At 52.4% G+C, this 23,370-nt stretch overlaps 1 protein-coding gene across 2 annotated transcripts; it reads left to right on the top strand.

The window, feature by feature from the left end:
* On the top strand, positions 1 to 17,308 carry Wdr4 (WD repeat domain 4). Of its 2 annotated transcripts, XM_052744510.1 has the most exons (11): positions 1 to 157; positions 1,426 to 1,491; positions 2,117 to 2,260; positions 8,879 to 9,035; positions 9,625 to 9,737; positions 11,827 to 11,887; positions 12,382 to 12,480; positions 13,264 to 13,328; positions 14,206 to 14,389; positions 14,963 to 15,032; positions 16,447 to 17,308. In XM_052744510.1, the coding sequence occupies exons 1-11, from the start codon at positions 69 to 71 to the stop codon at positions 16,635 to 16,637; spliced, it is 1,239 nt and encodes a 412-aa protein (XP_052600470.1). In that variant the 5' UTR covers positions 1 to 68; the 3' UTR covers positions 16,638 to 17,308. The 2 variants fall into 2 exon arrangements, with proteins under 2 accessions (XP_052600470.1, XP_052600471.1); XM_052744511.1 differs by lacking the exon at positions 1 to 157 and having other exon boundaries at positions 1,470 to 1,491; positions 2,117 to 2,208.
* The last annotated feature ends 6,062 nt before the right edge of the window (positions 17,309 to 23,370 follow it).

Genomic DNA, 23,370 nt, shown 5'->3' with positions numbered 1-23,370 from the left:
CGTCACTGCCCGGCGCCAGCAGGAAGGGTGCTGTGCACCGCACGTGTGCCGAGGCCGCGGGCGGGCCCATGGCGAGCTCGGCGGGGCTGGCTCTGTGCGGCCAGACGCTGGTGGTGCGGGGCGGCAGCCGGTTCCTGGCCATCTCCACTGCGAGCAGGTAAAAGAGGCCCGGGCTGAGGGCGGCTGGCCCACCGCGGGGTCGGACCGCCGCTGTCCCGTGTGAGGCCTCCTCCCGGATTATTCCCTGTCCTCCCGAGTCCCCTCACCCCGACCCAGCTCCCCACGACCTGCACGGTGGGTCTGGGGCGCTCTCTCCGTTCAGAGTCGGAGCACTTCCGGACTCTGCGGCGCCTGCGCGTCGTCGGGAGGGCCGGGTCACGTGGATGTCGCGTAGGCGAGACTTTTAGGGTCCTGGTGTTCGAGACTGACCTGCTTGGAACCTTACTGATGAGAGTCATGTATTAGCGAACTCTGCTGGCTCTCACTGAGCACAGAACGTGCTTCCTCTCTCTTGTCTGTGTCCAGCAGCCAGGCTCTAGTTGCTCTTCAGGAGTTTTAGGTTCCTAACCCGACACCTCCCAAACCCAGGATGCACGCACAGCCTGAAGTGGGCATCTCCCTAGAGGTCCTTCACACCACTGATTTTGCTTTGTTACTTCTGTCTTTATGTATCCGTAGTACTCGGTCAAAGGAGTCTTAAATCAGTGAGTGTTGAGCAAGTAGTTGTGACCCAGGAACCCAAGGAATCAGTGGCAGTCCGTTTTGGCTTCTTTTTCTTTGCCCATTTAATTTTGGTACTTTGACATTTGAAAAATACGAGTGCTCCTCAGTTTGTTGTGACTTTGGGGGAATGCTAGTGGCCAGCAAGGTTTCAGACTTAGAAAATGACTTTTCTTTCTTCAGTTCAGTGTTTAATTGGAAAAGTCTTTGGTGCAGCCACTTTATAGGCTGTCACTAGGACAAGATGCTTTAGTGTCCTAGGGTGCAGGGTCAGAGCAGCAGAAGGCAGCTTAGGTTATAATAGGGAAAGTGGGTGATTCTTATAAGAACCCTGAATCTAATCTCCTGGGGCTCATGAGGGCTTTTTCCCTAGCAGGTGAGACATATTTCTGAACCGTGTAAGGACAGCCTCAGCTGTTTTAAATTTGGGAGCAGAGCCCAGTTGAAAACAACATCAGAACATAATTTCTTAGAATCAACAGCTTGGTGCCTGAAAGGAGAGTAGCACTTTGTTTCCAGGCATGCACCACCATACCCGGCTGAACTGATTGGGAGCAGAACCATGCTGACTGTTCCTGATGCAGCGTATTAGGAGGTTAAGCAGATGGCAGTCCTTGATTTCTGTCATGGAGAAAACCCGTAATTCCGTGACGATGAAACAGTCCTGTGTGTTAATAAGTTCCCACTCCTGTGTCTCCCCTTTAGTGACGATGACTGCATCTTCACATACGACTGCAGCGCTGCAGAGAAGTCTGCGCCAGAGGATAAAGGGTGAGATGGTGGGGAAGCGTGCTCGCTTGTGGTTTGATGGGGAGACCAGGAAGCCAGGCAGGAACTGCAGTTTCCTAGTTGTGGGGCTAGGCTAAGTTCCATTTCAGGAAAAAACATGGAAATAATTTTAAATTTAGAATACTTAGGGCCCTCCCAAATACTTTTAGTGTCTTTAGTAATCATTTTTGTCGATGGCCCCTTAAAGTAATAGTGACCATTTCAAAAATGCATTGAGGGCAGGTGTGGGAAATTAGCTAATTGAAGGATATGCAGCAGCGTGTGGTTTTGTGTGGTAGCTTGGTCTTGTGACTCAGTTTGTTATTAATATTATTGGTCCCTGCCTCTAGCCTTGGGTTAGTCCTCGTCTATGAGGGTTAGGCCATGTGATTGCTGAGTGTCCTTCCAGCCTCCACGGGATGTTAGCGTGTTTGCAGAGAGATCCAGTTGAGTTAGTTTCACGCTTGTGAAATTAGAGCTGTTCCCTGAACGTCCCCTGTTCTGTCGTTATGCTCTGGCTACGTGAACCGCTTGACCACTCATCTTCGCCCTTACTGCGTTAGACTGGACATGCCTGGCAACACAGGTGAGGCCTGACCGTTTTCCTCTCTCCCCCGCCCTTCTGCAGGGAGGACGGACAGCCCACAGACAAGGGCAGTGACACGATCCTGGCGTCCACCTTCTCCAAGTCTGGCAGCTATTTTGCTTTAACTGATGACAGTAAGCGTCTGATTCTTTTCCGTACAAAACCATGGCAATGTCTGAGTGTCAGGTATGAAATGCTAACATTGGGTCATTAAGATGTCCTGTGACTCCTTGTACTTGCATGTCATTATCAGTAGTGACAGTAACCACTGTAACAAGCAGCTGACAGGAAGTCCCAGCTGTGTGTGAGCCACTGATTTCAGAGCGTCACGTGTGTTGACTGACTGAACCCTAACAGCATGTGAAGGTGGCATGGGCCTGCTCTCCCACATTGGGTGGTGTGAGCGTAAGGAGCCAGTTTCAGGCCATTCAGCTGGGAAAGGCAGGGCCAGGCTGTGTAGATGCTCCCCTAGCTGCAGTGTGGATACTCTGAGATACTGTGCCACCGTGCCATCCTGCCATCCTGCTCTCCACGTTGTGTAGCCTCCTGCCCAGCAGGAGTAGGACTGTTAGCTCACACTCTTGAGAGTGTCAGGGCTTTGGGGAAGTGGAAGTGGGGTTGCACATTTGTAAGCTAGGTGGTGGGGTATGTCCTCTTGTGTCTGAGGAGAAGATGAAGGACAGGCTAGATGTAGGGTGAGATGAACAACTGGGCAGGAGCGCAGGTGGGCATTCTGGTCTTCTCTCCAGCAGTTCCATAAGTACTCTGCATCACTCCTCAAACTGTAACCATCATTTCTGAAGGCAAGGTGCAGGGAGAGACATGGGCCCATGGTTATGGGGGGAAGATGTTGGTGATGATGTTGAGGAGGAGGAGACTGTATGACAGTGTTTCCTTGAGATGCTGCTCTTCCCAGTGCCACCTTGTCCCCAAGAATGGAGGTGGGTGTCACTGTGGCACACACAGTGCTGGGCATATTACATTTTTGTTGGCTCCGAAAACCTTCTAATGCAGATGATCTGGGTCTCCCGAATCTCCAATTCTTCTGTGGCATCAGCACATGGAGTGGAGTCAGCCAGGCCTCACTTGTGTGTGTGTGTCCCCTCTCCCTATCCCCCCAGCTGCTGGTGGATCTGTGCTTGACTTTCTTAGTTTTCTAGTTGCTGTTTCAAATTGCCCAATAGGAACAGCTCAACAGAAGGAGGGTTTATTCTGGCTGGTTTTTTGGGGACACACCATCATAACAGGCATGGTGCTGGTAATGTTGGGGATGTGTTGACTGGTACAGGAAAAGCATGGTGGGCAGAGCTCCCAGAATTTTTTACTCACCTACTGGTATGTTAGGATTTAGAAAGCAGGGCTGGACAGTGTCTCTCAGGGTCTGCCCTGTGGCCTTATGTCTGCCAGCTAGGCCCTGTCTCTTGAAGGTTCCATAGCTTCTGGAGCCATACCATTGCTGTGCATAAAGTACTCAAGCATGGGAGCCCGAGGGAACCTGTGCATTCACCCAGTCAAGTAAGCTGCAGGAGCCGCATTTGAACTACCGACGTTCAGGGCCTTCAGCTGAGCGTTTACATTTTTAGTTCATTCCATTTTTTAGAGATGAGTGAAATAAACTGGATTCTAGGTGTCCTCAAAAGCAAGAACATGCAAGGTGGTGGTGGTCCATGACTTTATTCCCAGCACTTGGGAGGCAGAGGCAGGTGGATCTCAGCCTGGTCTACATAGTGAGTCCCAGGATAGTCAGGGCTGCACTGAGAAACCCTGTCTCACAAAAACAAAACAAACAAAAAGCAGGAACATCATTCTGCCCTCTTCCCGTCGGCTTAAAAATAGAGGCCTGAATCACTGCCTATCTTTAGAGGGCAGTGTGTGTGCTTTTGCTTCTCAGATGGATAGTAGATGTGCACTGTTTAGAAACAGAGCAGAACAAATTAAACAAAAGGACGCTCCTGTGCCAGGCTTCCTCAGGCCCTCCCACAGACGGAGGCGATTCACCGGCAGAAATTTGACTTTCTTTTTTTTTTTTCGAGACAGGGTTTCTCTGTGTAGCTTTGCGCCTTTTCCTGGAACTCACTTGGTAGCCCAGGCTGGCCTCGAACTCACAGAGATCCGCCTGCCTCTGCCTCCCGAGTGCTGGGATTAAAGGCGTGCGCCACCACCGCCCGGCTTGACTTTCTTTTTTAATTTTACTTATTTGTGTGTGCTGGTGTGTGGTGCGCATGAACATGTGTACCTACATATATATGCCTGTATGTATATGTACTTAGGTTATTTCTCCTTCTGCCATGGGGTCCTGGGATAGAACTCAGGTCATCTGGCTTGGCAACAAGTGCCTTTATCCTGGAACCCACTTAAGGCTGGACGTAGAGAGCATGCCTCTGTAATCACAGCACTCCTCCAGCAAGATGGAGGTAAGTCCAGGCAAGCTAACCTCATACACAGTGGCAAACAACAAGGTGAAGACAAGGAGTGCTGCCTGAGGTGGTCCTCTGGCCTTCCCATATCTGCTGTGACACACACACACACGCTTATATTCACATGCAGGAACCCACACTTATGCACACAAGGTTTTGAAAGAGTGCACTGGTGACCCTTCTGAAGAATAACGACTCTGGCTGTGCAGATGTGGACACGAGAATCACCTGGTCACCATGACAGCACAGGCTCTGATGTGCCGGCCTTGGCTGGGATGATCTGTGCTCTGTTTGTTAGGTGCTGTGGGTAGAGCCCGTCGTGCTCAGAACATGTTCCCCTGCTGGCCTGTCCCCTCAGTCCCTAGTGTATGAGTCAGCTGTCTGACATGGTTGTGGTGCTTCTGGGCTGTGCACTGCACTTGGAGCAGGAGATGCAGGCTCAGATAGCCCACTGACCCTCCCTTTTAGATGCGGCAGCAGGCCAACAGCACAGCTAGGGGACGAGACAGGGAGACTCAGGTGCCTTCTAGGATGAAGGTGGGAGAATGAGATGTTGTCGCTGTGGCCTAGAGGGTGGCATCTGGTAGTGCAGGCTGCAGGCACGGAGAGGTAGCATCCTGGGAGCTGCTGTGGCTATATTGAGCACTGGGTGAGCCCACAGTAATGTTCCTAATGTCCCTCTGTTAATGGACATTTTTCTCTTACATTTTGCCACTTCAGAAAGCACCTCAATGGATAGACAGATGTAATGTTTGCATCTGTGAGTAAATGTGTAGAAGTTACCAAAGTATTTGCAGGTAAGAGGGGCTGCACTTGTCATTTAGACCTGCAGTCCTAGAGTGCCCTCCTAAGGTGCTGTGTCTGTGTTCCTCTGCTTTAAAAGTGTCTCTTAGGGCTGATGTGTGCCTCACTGGCATGTGTGAGGCGTTGGATTTCATCTCCCCCAGTGTAAGAATTTTTTTGAGAATACTTTTTTTATTTTTGTATGTGTGTGTGTGTGTGTGCCTGCTTGTCTGTTTGTACTTTGAGTGCATGCATGGTGCCTGAAGAGGCCAAAAGAGGATGTGAGCTCTTGGAACTGGAGTACAAATGATTGTGAGCTACCATGTGGGTCCTGGGAACCCAGGTCCTCTGCAAGAGCAGCAAGTTCTCTTTAATAGCTGAGCTGTTTTCCATGTTTCCATGTGTTTTCTCATTATGCCCTAACAGTCTCAAATCTTTGATGTCTGATAGACAGATCTCTCATCCACTCATCTCACTGCCTGTAAGGCAGTGCAATGCAGCTTTCTGCACACTGGACAGTTGCCTATGTTTTGTGGACTTCCTTTTGTATCTCATTTTTTCGGTGGGAGGACTTTCCAGATTTTTTCTCCTGAGTTGTAAGAGCTCTTTAGAAAAATCAAATTTGAGGAAACAACTCCTTTAGAGTTATAGGTTCATGAAGTTAGTAGGGCAAGGTAAAGTTCTGCCTTTTCTGTCCGGTGGGACATCTGACAGCAGGGTTTGTGGGGGATGAGCGTGAGGAAGAGAAGAGAGTGTGGGAGGTAGTTTGATCAAGATGGCAGGAGGCATGTGGGAGTTGGGGGTGCTCACTCCCCTTCACACTGCAGGCTGTCACACTTCACAGGCTAGTGGCTTTTTACTTTGTGGGCACAGATCTCCTTGGGATCTGATGAACCCGCTCCCTTGAGCAGCGCCCTTTATACCCTGACGTGCAACCCGCTCCAGCAGTCACATGTACTTGAGTTTGTGTGTACCACATACCACCAGGGACCCCGGGCTTCTCTGTGTAGCCCTGGCTGTCCTGGAACTCATCTGTAGTCCAGGCTAGCCTCGAACTCCTGCCTCTACCTCCAAGTGCTGGAATTAAAGGTGTGTGCCACCACTGCCCGGCTTCTGCCTTCAGTCTTAATGTGGGAGAATTGTGAGTGACACTGAATCTTTTTCAGATGTAGTTCAGAGCGGTAGGGCCACAGAAACCACTTGGGTGGGTTAAGAGGCCCTTTTTGCCTTTTGTGCTGGAGGTCATGGTTGCCAGCTGAAGGTGGAGGGGCAGGTGGAACCTTTAGTTTTGATGTGTGATTTTATGAATGGGAAATCTTGCGTGTGAAGTCGCACCCTCCCAGCAAGTGCTCTGCAGAAAGCAGTAGCAACACACAGAGGCTGAGTTCACTCTGCTGGGCTGCTGGGGATGTGAGTGTGGCACAGCTATGGCCAGACAGTCGTGACACTTGGGACCCTTGGGACCTGGCAGGACCTGAGCAGCGTGGCTCTGAAGACTGGCTTGGGATAGTGCCCTATGTAAATGGGAGCTTTAGGGTTCAGCAGTGAGATGCTTTGGCAGAGACCAGCGTGTTCCCCCTCCCCTGGAACCCACCAGAGAGGAGAGTACTCACTGTTCTGTGGGGCTCTTGACTACAAACCTGAGACCAGAAGGTTAGGGAAGTGCCCAACACCTGCCATGACATAGTCTAGGGGTCGGTGGGACTACTGCCTCAGTTCCTGGAGTGCCCTGCCCTGCGCACAGTCCTGTCTGGTGACCTGACTTGGGCCCGAATTCTAAGATCGCTACCCACAGCAGACACCTTCCCTCCCGGAGTTGCCTCTGTGTACAGTCTGAGGCTGGTGACAGCATGGACGTTTCTGCCTGGAGCTGGGTAGCAGCAGTGGACATGGGAGGACTCCTGCAGGAATCTGGTTGTGCGGCTGTGGGATCCTGGAGTCCTCGAGTATTACCTGCCGTGGGTGGTTCGTCTCGACCGCTGTGCAGAGCTCGTGCTTGCTGCAGTTGCTCCTTGAGCCGTTAGCCCAGACTCGGTTGTCAGGTGGCTCAGGCCTTTGTTTGGAGTCACTGGCCCCAGAACCCAGTTGTCTTTCTCTTGTTCTCCGTTGTACCCTCTGCAGCTGCACTGCTGTGTGGAGGAGGAGCAGCCTTGCAGCCTAGTCCTTCCTCTCTTGGCTGTGTGGAACACTATCCTCACGCTTCAGGTTCTGGTTCAGGCCCACATATGGCCAGCCTGCTGCTGTGAGTGTGTGGGTCCTGTTCTGCCCCAGCATCAGCTCCTCAGCAATGGAGCTTCTGTGAGGAGGGCACATGCATTGCAGTGAGCAGTGTTAGAGCATGTCTCGTAGAGAATGGCGGGTGCAGAAGGATATGGTATGTAATTATAGGGGTGGGTCTGGCTGCCATCCCCTAGTATGGGAGAGGAGGAAACTGTAACTACTGCCACTTAACTGAATCAGCTTGTGGATGGCACTTATTAGGGGACCTGGGCCAAGATTGCTGTGGGTGGGTTGAATTTGACAGACTAAGGTGGTGCACCACACTGTCCCTGTACCGTCTACTGGGGATTCAGGTTGTCCCGTGGCTGCCCTGTATTGCCTGTGGCCACACTGCTCTGGGTATGAGGGGCTCAACAGCCTGATAGTACCTGTGGGCTTCCTGACTGTAGTACAGGCCTAGCAGCAGAGTCACAGGCGGTGGGGTGGGTCGGGGGGTGGGTTAGGTAGGTCCTGCAGGGTGGGGAGACGCAAGGGCTTGACTCCAGAGAGCATGTGCTTTGTAGCGTAGCTGGCCCTTGTCTCCTCACCTGAGCAACAAAGGTCCTGGGGTAGGGAACAATTTCCCCAGCCTTTTATTATGAGCTTTTCAAATGTACAGCCAAGCTGGAGGTGTTTTATAGTAAGTCCTCATGAGACGGGCTTGGAATTCTCAGTCCCCTTCCTCAGCCTCCGGGGTGCTGGGATGACAGGGGCATGCCAGCATGCCTGCCTGCCTGCCTGTCTCTTTTATTCTTACAGTTGGGTTTTGTTTTTTTTTTTTTGAGACAGGGTTTCTCTGTGTAGCCCTGGCTGTCCTGGAACTCACTGATCTCAAACTTAGAGATCTGCCTGGCTCTGCTCTTCCGGAGGACCTGGGTTCAATTCCTAGCACCCACATGGTGACTCACAACAGTCTGCAACTCCAGTAACAGGAGATCTGACACCCTCTTCTGGCTTCTGAGGGTACCACGAATGTGTGGGCACAGACATATGTGCAAGTAAAACACTCATACACATAATAAAATGAAATCTTTAAAAAAAAAATGCAATCGACTACCCCAGAACTGTGGAGCATCTGAGACTAGCCTCACCTTTCAGATGTGATCAGAACCACAGCTGAGCAAAGCCTTGTAAGAGAAGGCCTGCTTTACAGTCCCACTGATTACTTGGAGTTAAGTGATTACTACAAGTGAGAGCTGGGGGTGTGGTAAAGTTGCACTATGGTAAAGTCAAAGTATTTTAAGTCAAGCCATCTGAAATTGGGGACCGTCTGTCTGGTATGAGGGTCTATGGCGGGCCTGTGCCGACTTTGGACAGTAACCAGCTCACCTCTCTGGTTCTGCAGGACTGTGGTACGGAGGTGCACTGCCCTGACTTTCACAGCCTCGGAGGAACGGGTCTTGGTGGCTGACAAGTCTGGAGATGTCTACTCCTTCTCAGTGCTGGAGCCTGATGGACGTGGCAGGCTGGAACTTGGGCACCTCTCCATGCTGCTAGATGTGGTATGTGGGACACACACACAACACTGTCTGCTCCAACCAGGGCTTGAAAGGGGCCACTGTAGAGTCAAGGACAGAGGGAAGAAACATGGGGCTCTTCCAGAGCAGGAGACTTTGGAATGGCATTGACAGGTGAAGTGGAGTGCATTCCAGGCAGTGTAGGGAGGTATATAACAAGATACAGGGTAGTCTCCCCTCTTTCACCTCCTAGGGTTTAGTCAGGGCCCTGGCCTCCAGCCTGTAGAACTGGGATAGACTGGGGTGGGGTGGAACCAAGGGCTGTGCGCAGTGCTTGGCATGATTGGCTGCTGCTGTACAGTGTGGAGGATGGAGGGGGGGGTGTGCAGCAGGTATGGGTGAGTGGCATTGGGGTTGGTCTCAGTGTATAGAAGTGTGACTCTGGCCCTCTTTTAAGCTGAGAAATATGAACTGGGCTCTGTTGGGGACCCTCTGTCCCCCGCAAGTTCCCATTGCTCTTTCAAGCTGTACTGCAGCTCCCTGAAAGAGGCCTTCAAAAATCCAAGCAGTCTCATGGTGTTTTGCAAGGCCACCCAGTGAGTGGTGGTTCTTCTACTGACCCCTGGTGATGTAGGCCATGAGTCCTGATGACCAATTTGTGCTCACTGCGGACCGGGATGAGAAGATCCGGGTCAGCTGGGCTGCTGCTCCGCACAGCATCGAGGCTTTCTGCCTGGGACACACAGAGTAAGTGCAGTCCTGTCCCCCCCTCAGTCAGGGAAGTCTGGGTCTAATGGATGAGGGTGGGTCAGGACTCTGGTGGCTGTTGGTGGATGGTAGGAGCTCCATGCTAAGAGCTACTTAGGCTCAGAAGTCCCTACCAGGCCCATGGCTCCCTCAGGTGTGACAGCTGCGGACATCTAGGTCTGTAGGCTATGTGACGCAGTTGTTCTGGTCTTACCTCCTGGGCTGTTGCTCCTCAGCCCATTTCTGCAATCTCACATTGAAAACTCTTTCTGGGCCCGGTGACTCCTGGTATCTGAAAACTCTTTCTGGGCCCGGTGAAGAGTGCCTGGTAGCTGAAAACTCTTTCTGGGCCCGGTGAAGAGTGCCTGGTAGCTGAAAACTCTTTCTGGGTGCTGTAACTAGGGCCTGGTAGCTGAAAACTCTTTCTGGGCCCGGTGTCCAGGGCCTGGTCACTGCAGATGGTCGGGAGGAGGCTGAGGAATGTTCTTTAGGCACTTGGGCTGTTGGGAGTTAAGTGACTGGACCCCCAGGGTTTGTCTCCGCTTGTGCTCTCTTGGCATTGATGAATGGTGTGCTGTTCAGATCGGGAAGGGTGTTATTGCAGACAGTGGGAAACCTGAAGGACTTAAATTCAGTTCTGAGCAACCATGGTTCTTAGTTCCTTGAGTGGGATGTAGAAGTTCGCCCTGGAGAGAAGGCTGGTGTCACTCAGCTTGTACCTTACCACAGTGTAGTCGGGCTCCTAGTTGTCCCATCCTCCAGGCCTTGAGTTTTGTCGCCCTTAGTTATGTCCTTGTCACGGTGAGTTCTGCTGAGCCTCAGCCCAGCTGCGCACACTCCCGCCTCAGGATCCTGACGGGTGTTGATTCTTGGGACAGGAGCGGTGCTTGGGAGACAGCCCTCTGCCCCTCTTCCTCACTTTCTGCTGCCTGCTTCCTGAGGGCCTTTTCCCTCTACCTTTTACCGAATCTGTCACTTGAATACCGTGACATCAGTATGAACAGTTCCTGTTAGCCTTTTGGATTCTGCAGTGCCAGAGATGAAACTCTTCTGTGGCCTTTTATATGACGATTCTGTTCAGTTCAGGCTTGTGGAGACTAGTTCCCACTTACCTGCTGAGAACTTGGGGTGACTTGGGCCTGTAGAGTGCTCACAGGTTATTCCTCTTGGGTGACCTAAGACTAGACACCTAGGCACCCTAAGAGATGGCAACTGTTGGTCAAAGGCCAGCTGTAGGGTGGTGGCTTGGTATTGATGTGGTGGTTGATGGGGATGAAGGGAGCCATCCAGGCCAACATGTCATAGGAGTCCTGGGTCTTGTGAATGATGACTTGGTCTCTGGTAAGAGCTGGCAGAAGAGCAGCCTTGCTTCGTGGCAGGTGCTGGAGCCATGTTCATGGCCAGAGGCCTGCAGGGTAGGGGTGGGATTCCTTGAGAGCCAGCTTGCTCAGGTGCACTTCTGGCAGCAGTGTGGGTGGCAGAGTGGTTGTCCTTGTCCTGTGTAGTTAGAGGCCATGGTGATAGGTTGAGAATGGTGGATAGAAGGCTGGGTTCCTAGGCCGGGTGGCAGTAGCACACGCCTTTAATCCCAGCACTGGGGAGGCAGAGGCAGGCGAATCTTTGCGAGTTCGAGGCTAGCCTGGTCTACAGAGTGAGATCCAGGACAGGAACCAAAACTACACAGAGAAACCCTGTCTCGAAAAACAAACAAAAAGTCTGTGTTCCTTGGAGCACCGGTACTGGACTGGCCACGTAGAGGTCCCTTGGGTCTGCTCTGACTGCAAATCAGTGGTTTTCCTCCTCCCTGTGCCCTGCCTCCAAGGCTCATGGTGACTTGAATGTAGGCATCTTGGATGGAGGCAGGTGTGTGGGCAGAGTGAGGTAGCACCCCATGAAGAGCTGCGTGCCCTGCAGCACTCCAGCAGAACTGGGCCCTGCCTCCCTTGGTCCAGATGTAGTGTTGGAGACTCAAAAGTGCCCAGCCATGTCCTCAGACCTGCTGGGATGGGTCGGGTCTGCAGTGTTTGCCTTTCCTGAGCAGGGGGAGACTCCCTCTCATGTTCCGGTGACTTCTCTTTGCTGCCCACAGGTTTGTGAGCCGCATCTTTGTTGTGCCCAGTCATCCTGAGCTGTTGCTCTCCTCCTCTGGGGTAAGTGTTGTGCTTGCTGGGGTGGTCACTGCTGGGAGGAGAATAGCCACCAGCCTCTTGACCCCAGCTAGGGTACCAAGTATGTCCGTGGTGGCCACTAGAGGGAGCTTCTTCCTGGCTCTTGGAGTGGTCCCTTTCTCCACAGCTGTGTATATAGTTTTTGTGTGCACGTGTTTTCGACTGCCTGGATCCAGCACAGCAGGAGTTCTAAGTGGACTTTGCTTAGTAATGGAATCTGGCCATCTTGGTTCTTTGGTCCACTGTGCCATGGGCAGGGTGTCTTGATTGGCCTGTCTTCACAGAAGCTTTCCTTGGTGCTCCATGGCACAATTGGTTAGCTCACGGTACTTTACAGGGAGATAAGGGAGTGCCAGATGTCAGTGGTGATGCTGGCCACACCCAGCCATGCTCAATGTCCTGTGTTTCCACTCCCCTTTCTTGCTTCTGGGGCAGGTCTTTCAAGCCCCCATGCTAACCCTTCCATCTGTGCATAGGATGGCACCCTGCGACTCTGGGAGTACAGAAGTGGCCGCCAGCTGCAGTGCTGTGACCTGGCCAGCCTGCAGGAGCCTGCAGAGCATCAAGGCCACAAGGTAACTCCGTGCTCATCTCTGGTGCTGGAGTGCTTGCCAAGCACCTCCCACTGCTGTGCTTGGGGGGAAGTCCTCTGTCAGTGTCTGACTTCTTTCAACTTGGGAGCAGCACACCCAGGATCTCCAGTTTTGAAGATGCCTGATCACATCTCACTTTGTATGTATACAGAGGCTGACTCACAGGAGCCTCCAAGCAAACGTGAATGTGAAAAAATGATGTTGGCAGAGAGCCTTACCTGTGTTTCGTCAGTGTTGGGGGACACCCCAGCATTCTCTGTGCCCATGGAGTGCCTCTTGGCACCTGCTGTACCCATGCTTTTTCTGGCATCAAGGATGTTCCCAGGTTGCTCAGCTGTCTTAAAAATGGGTGGCATGGTGTCTGCCCTTTGCCAGGCCAGCCAAAGAGCAGCAGGTGCTTTTTTCCACGTCATGAAACTTGGGACTTCTAGAAGCTTCTTAGTGTATCACCCCCTGTCCTGGGAAGCATGGAAACCCATAGGCCCGTTGTCTCTTGATTACAGTCCCTCTTCCCCAATTATTCTGTTGCTTTGGAGGCAGATCACAGGTCTGCAAGGAGAGCCAGAGTCACACACACTTCTGTCGTGTGAGGACAGGGGTGTTAGCTGCTACCCTCCTACTGATTCCAAAATGTTCCTGGGTCCTCTTGGTCCTGCGTTGGCATTGAGGGAACAATGGTGCCTGTTACCTTCCCCTCTGCTGACCTGAGAAGGGCATAGGTGACCTGGCAGCAGAGCCTGATTAAGCAGCTGCTTTTTCTTGCAGGGGTTGGCCGCATCCAGGATTGCATTCTGGGGACAAGAGAGCTGTGTGGTGCTTCTGTGTGAATGGTAAGACAACAAGTTTCACCGTCAGTGGCTTGTGGCTGTGTCTTCAAATGATGAAAACATGGTCGGCATTAACTCTGCCGAGTACTCTTCAGGGAGGGGCTGGGGTCCTCTCGTAGCCCCTTCTACTTAAGTGGCTTAAAGGGTAGCTGGGAGCTCGCGTGTGACGGAACAGATGCAGGAGGTTCCACAGGCCAATTCCACTCAGAACTGATCCTGCTGGAAGCTGCCTGAGAATTGACGCCATGGGGCAGATTGAGGGGTAGACTGTCATTGAGGGGGTGGTCCTCCCCTTTCTCAGTGCCAGGGCAGATCTCTGGTGCTCTGCATTTTCTCTAGGATGGCTCTCCTTAGAAGTGAGAATATAGGTCTGGAGAAGGGAGAGAAACGCTTCAGAGGCTGGCCTCCTCTCTAGACCAGTGGTTCTCAACCTTCCTAATGCTGCGACCTTTGTCATGTTGTGGTGACCCCCCCCCATCATAAAATTATTTTCATTACTACTTCATAACTATAATTTTGCTACTGTTACAAATCATAATGTAAATAAACATCTGTGTTTTCCGTCGGTCTTAGGCACCCCCTGTGAAAGGGACGTTTGACCCCTAAGGGGGTCGTGACCCACACAGGTTGAGAACCCCGCTGGTCTATATACTTGGATGGAGTGACCGCTTTACTCTGTCCTGTACTGGTTAGTCTTGCTGTAAAACAAGTCGCCCCAGCACTCAAGCCAGCAAACACGTGCCATCTCCCAGGGTTTGGGTGGCTCAGCTGGCGTAGGGTCTTAAGGTTGCCGAGGCAGGCCTGGTGCTAAGCTGTGTTTTGGGGAATGCGGCCGGGAGCCCGTCGTTGCAGTGGTGACTAGTCTCTCTCTCCTGGAAAGCGTTCCTGTGGTCTTCATCTTCCAGCTTGATGCCAGCAGACAGCAGCTGGGGTTCAGACAGAAGCTGACTTTCCCTCATCGAGTGTGGGATGTCGTGTTTGAGGAGACTCAGGGGCTGTGGGTTCTGCAGGACTGTCATGACACTCCCCTAGTGCTCTGGAGGCCTGCGGGTGGCCAGTGGCAGGTGAGAGTATGCAGCATCTCCATGTTCTGAGCCTGCTGTTTGGGTGGGGGTGGCGGGGTTTGGTAGATGGTAGCTGTGATGTTCTTACAGCCTTGAACCGTTCAGTTTGATCACATCTAGGTCCTAAGGCTGTACCCTGAGGCAGCTGTGACTGAGTGCTGGTCAGCTTGTCCCTGCTGGTTTGGGCAGTGGTTCCCTGGTGCCGGGGGGAGTTCATTTGCCATTAGTGATGGATCCTTAGCTGAGAGCCCATCCCATCCTGGTGAAGCCAGCATGAGGCCTGGTGTGGGTGTGCTCTCCAGGGTGCAGGCCCTGTGCCAGGGGCTTTGCTGAGTACTGGTGGGGTGGAAGCAGCAGTGTGGGGACATCCCTTGAGGCAGTGGGTGAGGTGGGACAGCACCAGGAGCTCTTGGCCAGCTTTGGCTTCCTGTGCTCAGCTCCTTGGGCTGAAGGCTTTTCTAGGACTAGCCTTAGAGAGAGGGAGCCTGTGCCTGCGGACGGCCCTGCCAGGCCTCTGCCTGCCATCTCTGGGCTCTGGTTTTGGTCCTGACCCTGCTTGCTTGTCACCTGCAGGCTGTTCCTGAAGGTGCTGTGACCCAGAGACTGTGCGGCCATCTCCGTGAGAGCTGGGCCATGCTGGAAGGTGAGAACTCTGTTAGGTCTGCAGTGCAGATAAGACGCAGCTGCAGGCTGGTTAGCATGCTTAGAGGAAGGAGCGCTGCCGCAGCTGAGAAACAGCTGAGGACGTGGGGTTGGAGCAGTGACATGCAAGTCCAGCGCTCCGTCGCTGCTGGGGTGGAGCTTCCAGGTGTCCGCTGTTGTAGTTACTGGACAGAGTGCTCACCCAGGTAGGAGCACCCTTAAAAGACCTGGTCCTTTATGAAACAAATATCACTCGGAAAATTCTCCGTAGAAGTTAGGGTTCCTAAAGTCTACAGGATCCGATTTGAAACTTGCTTTCAGGGCTGTTCGTGCCAGCTGTGATCCAAACACCCTCTGAAGCCTGCAGGCTCACTCGCCACAGGGCAGTCTAGTGGGCACTGTCTCGGTTGAGTCCCTTCTTTCAGAATGACTCCAGCTTCTGTGGAGTTGACATGAAAGTAGCCAGGGCGAAGTGGGCAAAGGTTTGTGTCCTCTGGCCCAGTTGGCCTCTGCAGTAGTCCTTCAGGGTGGACCTGGGCTGGTCACCCTAGGAACTCCTGACTAGTTTTTCAAGTGTAATCGTTGTGTCTCGGAGACAGCCTCTTCAGAATCTTTTCGTGTGGGATGAAACTCAGGTTGTCAGGGTCGGCGGCTGGCCCTTCCTGCTGAGCCATCTTGCTGGCCTCCCACTGTAGTTCCCCATTCTCAGCCTGGGCTGCCCTCTGGGCTGTGGGGGCCCTTGCTCAGTCTGCTTCTGTGGAGGGTTACCTGGTGCAGGCTCAGGCCGGAGCCTGGCTCACTTCTAAGATATGGGTAAGGCAGGGAGAACCACACTAGCCTGAGTGTCCTGAGCACTGCCTTGGCTGCTAGAGGCCAGGGGACCACACCTACCTGCAGGTAGGGTGGCACAGGGGCACTCTCTGGCATGCATGCTGACTGTCCTTGGGGTGTGCCTCACTAGGGTAAGCCTGGCTGAGGGGCTGTAACAGTAGCATGTTAGATTAACAAGGAAGTCTGTATGCTGTCACCACCCAGAGCCACACCCTGCTGTCATTCCTGTGGGCCCTGTAGGCTGCCTACCCATCCACTGATGTTGACCGACACTGGCTGGTCTCAGGTTCCACTGGGGCAGGCTCCATCCCTGCTCAGTAGGTGGTTGGAGGACTGAGGCCTCACTTGTGTGCTACCCCCTGTTCAGGACCTGCAGCCGGCTTTGTCAGTGAACAGGAAGGAGCCGACAAGATGTCAGCCAAGACCTTGTCCCTACTCCCTTCCCCTTCACCACAGTCTGTGGTCCAGCCCAAATGTGGATCCCAGGTGTTAGGGTCACATGAGCCTCCTCAAGGCCATCCTGTGAAGAAATAGTGCTGGGCCATGTTCCAAGTCACTTCATCTGGCGTCTGTCCTTGTCCTAGGCTCTGTTGGTGCAGATGATGGCTTCCGCAGCCTTTATAAGGCCACCTTTGACAACATGACCTCCTATCTGAAGAAAAAGGAGGAGAGACTACAGCAGCAGCTGAAGAAGAAGCGACAAAGGAGCCCCCTCCCCGCGTCCCCAGAACAGACCAAGAAGGCGTGCCCAGGGCAGTCAGCCCTTAGTTGCTGACCTTGGCTTGGCAGCAGCTCTCAGCCCTGAGGCCTCCAGGGCCACTCTCTTCTCTCTCCTGCCTGGCTCATCCATAAGGAGGGAGGTCATGGCAGCTCAGTCCCCACCACTAGCTCCACAATGGTCTGTCACAGCCTCCTGGTTGTCTGTGCCTCCTGGTTGCAGGGAAACATGCGGTGTGTTAGCCTAGCTAATGATTCTACTCCATAGCGGTGTGGAAGCACCTTCACATTGAAGGAGACACTGACCTGCAGCACCACGTCCGTCTGTCAGTGCCCACAGTGCTGTCTGCAGAGCTTCTCCAGGGAGGCCTGTGGGCAGGACCTGCCTCCACGCCATTGCTGTGGGCTCACACGTGGCTGCTTGCTGTTGTGGGGCAGATTCAGCTGGTGCTGGTGCTCTGTACTCACAGAGCCACACACGGTGAGGGGCTCAGTCCGGGCCGAGCAGAGCTGCATGTACAATGTACATGCCAGGGAAGCAGGCATGGCATTGGTGCTGAAGCAGACCTTGCTTCAGGGCGTATGGGCCAGGACCTTGGCCAGGCCTTGTTTTACAGGGAGTGACTGGTGATGTTGTGGGTCCATTGCTTTGATTTGAACTCTGCACACACTGCAGAACAGCAGGGACTCAACTGAACACAGCATCAATAAAGACAAACTTTGCACAGCTTTCTGGAATGTTCAGCAGCGGCCTCCAAAGCTGGTCTTATGACATTCAACATGTGTATGCTGTTCAGATGACATGGCTCATGGTAATTAGAGGGGTCACCCAGCTCTGCCTATTTTCCATGAGATGTTCCAAACCAGCTCCAGCAGAAACAGTCCTGGCCTGGGGGGATGCTTGATGAGCAAGAGCAGCTGTGAAAACAGAAGACCCGAGTTCAAGTACCCACCCATACATACAGAACACACCTGTAACCCTAGTACTGGAGTTGCAGACCAAGGCAGGTCGCAGGAGCTTGCTGGCCAGTCAGCCTAGCCTAAAGGGTGACCTTTCGGGCTCCTCAGGTCTGTCTCTAGATGGAGAGCACTAGAGGAAGACAGTGTCATTCTTGGGCCACCATGTGGGAACCTGCAGCTATGCTGCCTTGCTTGTAAGCAAGTGCTTTGTTTCTTCCTCAAGGTCAGTCTGGAGACAGGCCGGTGCACATGGAGCAGGGCATGCTCTCCTACAACAGGAACTTACCTTGTCCTGCCTCATGAGCACTGAGGTGCTTGGTCCCAGAGAAAAGGATCTGCAAACTGGGCGGCGGTGGGCTAGGTCCTGTGGCCTAAGAAGGATTTTGTGGTTTTAAATAGTTGGAAAGAAGTCAAAAGAGAAGCATCACATGGCTATTTAAGTTCAAGGCTGAGGGTCAAGGAATACAGCTTTGCCGAGACAACTCTGTTCACACAGCCCTTTTATCATTTGTTGCCTGTGGGCCAGGTAGAGCCTGTGCCTGCAAAGCAACAGTCCTCTGGGCCACCATGGCCTGTGGCTTGATGCAAGCAACCTTCAGGGGGCCATGTGTTCCTAGACCCAACATCGCTTCTGAGCCTGTAATTGGCCCCACTTTTAGGGCCCTTAGTCCCCCTAGGCTGGGGACATAGCTTTGTTCTTGCAAGCCCTTGCTAGGCTAGTCTACATGCTTACATGCTGAGTAGACTCCCATACTATATTTAAGAGGATTTGTGTCTTAACTCCTGTTTCAGGCCAGTCTGATCTAGGCAGTTGGTGTCATGATTCCAGGTTGTGTTGAGTTGATAAAGTTAACCAGGGTGTCTTCCCCTCTGGCAGCAGCACCCCACTTCCTCTGAGATGCCTTATTCTGTGAGGCTATCCAGCAGCCTCCTGGCCGCAGTGTGTCTTAGTTACTTTTCTTTTGTGATAAGACAGACACCTTGACTAAGGGATTGATAAGGAAAGAGATGAATTGGGCACACAGTTGCAGAGGGTTGGGGTCCATGCTGGTGGAGGGGAGGCGTGGCAACAGGTGGCTGGAGCAGCCATTGAGAGTTCACATTTCCATCCACAAGCAGGAGGCAGAGAGCCCGCTGGGAATGGCACAAGCCTTTTGAAACCTCAAAGCCTGTACCCAGTGACACACCTCCAACAAGATCACTTGTCTTAATCCTTCCCAGACATTTCTGCTCCCTGGACCAGGTACTGTGGAAGCCTTTCTCATCCAGCAGTGGCACAGAGCCTCTCGTCCGTCAGTTTAGATCTGGCCTCTACTCCTCCAGCCCGTTAAAGCTTATCTTCATTCCTAATTTCCACTGCTGTTTCTAAGTCTTGCTTTGAGAGACATTCCTGTCCTCTGCCCCACCTCTTATTGATAATTACACCTGGTGGTTTTCATAGTTCTATTTCATTAAAATGGAATCCTGTGGGGCACAGCCTAAGTGCCTGTGGAAGGTATATACATGCTAGAATCTCACTGTTTGGATTCACATACATGAAGGTGCCCTCAGGAGTAGGCGTTTGCCAGCTGCTGAGACTCCACATTCCCTTGTGCCTGCAGACACTGGTGGCCAGACTGACCTCCACTTACCCTCTCGTACTCGGCTGCCTTGGCTGACGCCTCTGAGATGTACACACTGCACATGGCTTGAGTGATCCATCTATGAAAATGCTCTGTCCACAGGCACTGGATGGGAAAAACGGTGTTGTGAGCACTCAGGTTCCTGCTGTTTGGTCCACAGGGAAGAGTTTCTGGGGGGTACAGAGTTATCCATCAATGTCTGCAGGAGATTGATTCCAGCACTTCCAGCATAGCAAAATACCCCAGATTCTGCAGGTGCTCAGGTCCCTGTGTGAGTGGACTTGGCAGTCGAACCTCCGTGCGCCATCTCTCCAGCACTCTGGTCTTGCTTTTGATGCTCAGTGTGAGAAGTCTTCATCCAGTCCTAGAGCCTGAGGATTTTCTCTGGTTTTCCTAAAAGGCTTCTGGCCTCATTTCTCCTTTATGCCCACATTCCACTCTGATCAGCCGTGTGAGCTCCGAGCCTCTACTGTCTGAACTTTGGACATCCCGTTGTTGAATGTCTTCTGCAGCTCTTGACTTCTTAGATACAGTGATTGGGAGTTTGTGGTCATCTCTTTCCTCAGGCTTCACTGCCTCGCTTCTGGCCTGTGGGTGTCCTCTCTGCTGACTTTGTTCTTAGTGTTCCCTCAGCTCCTGGGCATCGTCCTGGTCTGTTTTGTTAGCCTGGTTTGTTTCTTGCAAGCGCAGTGCTGAGTTCTGCCACTAGGAGGAGCTAGAGGCACGCCCGGGATGAGGGGGCTGCGGCTCCCAGGTGCTGCCTTTTCCGGGCTTCTGTGGTATGTGCCTGCCTGTGTGGACATTCAGTGTGTGTCATCCCATGTGACTAGCTGAGGGCCACATCCACATCTGCTCCCATCTGGTCATATCTTCTGCCTGGGGTCATTCTACCTCACTTTGCCCTTTCCCATGTTTAAACCGGCCTGTGTTCCAGTCCCCCAGGGTCAAACTGCAGGCTGTGTTGGTAGCACTACCAGATAGACACATGCTGTGAGCCACACATGCCAGACACCGTGTGATCGAATGCTCTCAGAACCATATTAAACAGCAAAAGCTCAGGAGAAATTCATAACCTTTATAACTAAAGCAACATGGCCAAAGTGCTATCATTTCAATATGTAATTGATATAAAATTTACGAGATATTTTACATTGTATCGTCATACTGAGCATTAAACCTGCTGGCTTTCTGTTCTTTCTGGGGCCTTGTGTGGCACAACAGCCCTGGCTGCCTTCACAAAGGAATTGGACGACAGACACATAATAATGGCACAAAGGTATGGCTGCACAGTTACACAGAATACACTGCCACCAGGGTACACGAGAAGACAGGATCTGCAGGCATGGGGTGGCCCCAGGGAAAGAGAGGGCCTAGACGGCTGGGGTCTTGAGGGATCTGGAAGGCAACCAAGGTCATAGACTTTGCCTATGAGTATTGGTTGTCCCTAACCTCTTCTTCCCCTAAGTTGCTCTAGGATGGGGTTGTTCTAGCAGAAAAACAGAGTTGAAACCGGAACAAGCACTCCTTCCAACTCTTAGGAGCAAAATCAGAGTGGGGGGTGCTGAAGGCTGGGGAATCCGTGTTGGCACAGAGGTGTTTGGTAAGATGTTCTGGAAGGCTGGTGATGGCTGCATAGCAGTATAGACAACTCTTACTGAACTGTACTTAAAATAGTTAAAATGATAAATGTGTTATGTGTACAAATGTTGACACACACAGGCACACTTTTTCCTACATGATTGACCTCTAGCTGCAGGTGGCCATTTCTAGAGGACTCAAGGCACTGACTGGGAGTGGCCAACATGAGGCAGTCCTGGTCCTCAGCGGCAGTGACATCTGGTCTAGAAGCCCCTGGGGACATTCCTTTAGTGGGTGCCTAAGGCCTGTAGGAGCCACACGTGTCCTGATCTGTCCCCTGCTGGGGCAGCACACTTTCACACACTACTAGAACCTGAGCAGAGGAGCCAGTGAGCTCCACCATCCCGGGCTAGGATGGAGCAACCTCTTTAGGAAGTCAAGTCAGACTGGATGGGGACATTTTGGAGGATAAGGGGGTACCCTAAAATGGTGGAGAGGGGCAGGGTGTGGGTAGGAGCTTCAGCTGACCCCAGTGGGGTGGGTCCTGCCACCAACAATCTGTGAGTGTCTATAAAGCTCATCAGCTCATGTGTGCTGAGTTCGGTATTGGAAGCAAGTTGATCCCTGTGGGGTCTGCTGAGGTGAGGGAACCTTTCTCAGGGGAGATGGACTTCCCTTTCAGTCATATGACAGCAGAAATCTGTCACTCAGCCAGTGATGTCAGTGTTTGGAAACATTTCCAAGTGACATAAGGAACAGATGGGAACCCAGATCCTTGGTACCTGAGGCAGAGTTTGAGCCATTGCCACATGAGCAGGCCTAGGGCATCAGGAAATGGCTGGAGCCCTGCAGATCCCTTTGCCACTGTCCCTACAAGCATCCCTCCTCACCCACGAGTTCCCTTATTTAGCGTCACCTCAAGGGTACGCAAGGAAAGGTAGGTCCTGGCCCCAGACACTCTTCATCTCTTTCCCACATCCAACCCTTTCCTGTCAGCTGCCATCAGATATGATCACAGGAGGACTGGGGGAGGATGGCTCCGTGGGTAAGGTGCTTGCTCTGCAAGCCTGAGGGACCCGAGTTCGATTCCCAGCAGGTGAAAAGAGGGGCACAGTGGTGCCCACTTGTAGTCCGAGTGCTGAGGAGGCAGAGGCAGGAGGATCGCTGGGGCTGTCTGACAGACAGTCTAACCTTATTGGCTTTAGGTCACGGAGACCGTCTCAAAGAACATGAATGGAGTTCACAGGATGACACATGGATTTTTTTTTTTTTTTTTTTTTTTTTTTGGTTTTTCGAGACAGGGTTTCTCTGTGTAGCTTTGCGCCTTTCCTGGTACTCGCTTTGGAGACCAGGCTGGCCTCGAACTCACAGAGATCCGCCTGGCTCTGCCTCCCGAGTGCTGGGATTAAAGGCGTGCACCACCACCGCCCGGCGGATTTTTTTTTTTTAAAAGACAGGGTTGTAGAGCACAGTATCCTCTGAGCATGACAACTGTTGGCTTCATCAGAGCAGCTGTGACCACTTGCAAGCAACTGTCAGGATCAGGTTTGTTGATTACTGACCTTCCCCCATAGGAGGAGGGGTGGGGGTGACATTGGACCCTCCCCTGTACCTCCCAGCCAGCTGTATGTGACTGCCCTCATTGTACACAGCCTCCTGGTCTCCAGAGGGGCTAGAATGCATGAAGAGTGACGGGATAGCGGGAGAAAGGGTTTCTGCTAAGGGGAAGTGGTCACCCATGCCAGGTGGGACTTTGTGGTGCTGTGGCTGCTTTGGGGTCACCCATGCCAGGTGGGACTTTGTGGTGCTGTGGCTGCTTTGGGGTCACCCATGCTCTGTAGGAAAGCCCAGCAAGCTCACCGGTACCCAAGTTAGACTTTGGTGGAATTGGACTCTAGTCACTGGTGCCCTGTCTGGTGGGGGAGGGTCAGAAGGGTGTTTGTGTTCCCCCAGGGAAAGAGTTCATGAAACAGGGTGGTTCTGGGTTTTTTTTGTTTTGTTTTTTTGTTTTTGTTTTTTGTTCGAGACAGGGTGTCTTAGGGTTTTTATTACTGTGAAGAGATGTGATCATGGCAACTCTTTTTTTTTCTTCCAAGAAAGGGTTTCTCTGTGTAGCCCTAGCTGTCCTGAAACTAGCTCTGTAGACCAGGCTGGCCTCAAACTCAGAGATCTACCTGCCTCTGACTCCCTAGTGCTGGGATTAAATGTGAATGCCACCTCCACCTGGCCATGGCAACTCTTTTTTTTTTTTTCTTGAGACAGGGTTTCTTTGTGTAGTTTTGGTGCCTGTCCTGGATCTCGCTCTGTAGGCCAGGCTGGCCTTGAACTCACAGAGATTGCCTGCCTCTGCCTCCTGAGTGCTGGGATTAAAGGCATTCGCCACCACCGCCCAGTGGCAACTCTTATAAAGGAAAACATTTCATTGAGGTGGCAGCTTACAGTTCAGAGGTCCAGTCCATTATCATCATGGCAGGGAGCATGGCAGTGTACAGGCAGACATGTGTTGGCTACATCTTGATCAGAAGGCCACAGGAAGTGGACTCTGTCACACTGAGCAAAGCAGACCTCAAAGCCCGCCCCCACAGTGACATACTTCCTCCAACAAGATCATACCTACTCTAACAAGGCCAC

Source organism: Peromyscus californicus, unplaced genomic scaffold (assembly GCF_007827085.1).
Source record: "Peromyscus californicus insignis strain IS unplaced genomic scaffold, ASM782708v3 Scaffold_19__1_contigs__length_69161282, whole genome shotgun sequence".
NCBI classification, from domain to species: Eukaryota; Metazoa; Chordata; class Mammalia; order Rodentia; family Cricetidae; genus Peromyscus; species Peromyscus californicus.
The sequence above is the reverse complement of the archived record's forward strand: the minus strand, read 5'-3'. Positions and strand labels throughout refer to the sequence as shown.

What these genes read in the sequence shown, in the direction of transcription:
- Wdr4 (XM_052744510.1), top strand. Translation starts at nt 69, where the DNA reads ATGGCGAGCTCGGCGGGGCTGGCTCTGTGCGGCCAGACGCTGGTGGTG. An exon ending in TTCTGCCTGGGACACACAGA is followed by an intron (nt 9,738 to 11,826) that starts GTAAGTGCAGTC and finishes TGCTGCCCACAG; the next exon opens with GTTTGTGAGCCGCATCTTTG. An exon ending in TGTTGCTCTCCTCCTCTGGG is followed by an intron (nt 11,888 to 12,381) that starts GTAAGTGTTGTG and finishes ATCTGTGCATAG; the next exon opens with GATGGCACCCTGCGACTCTG.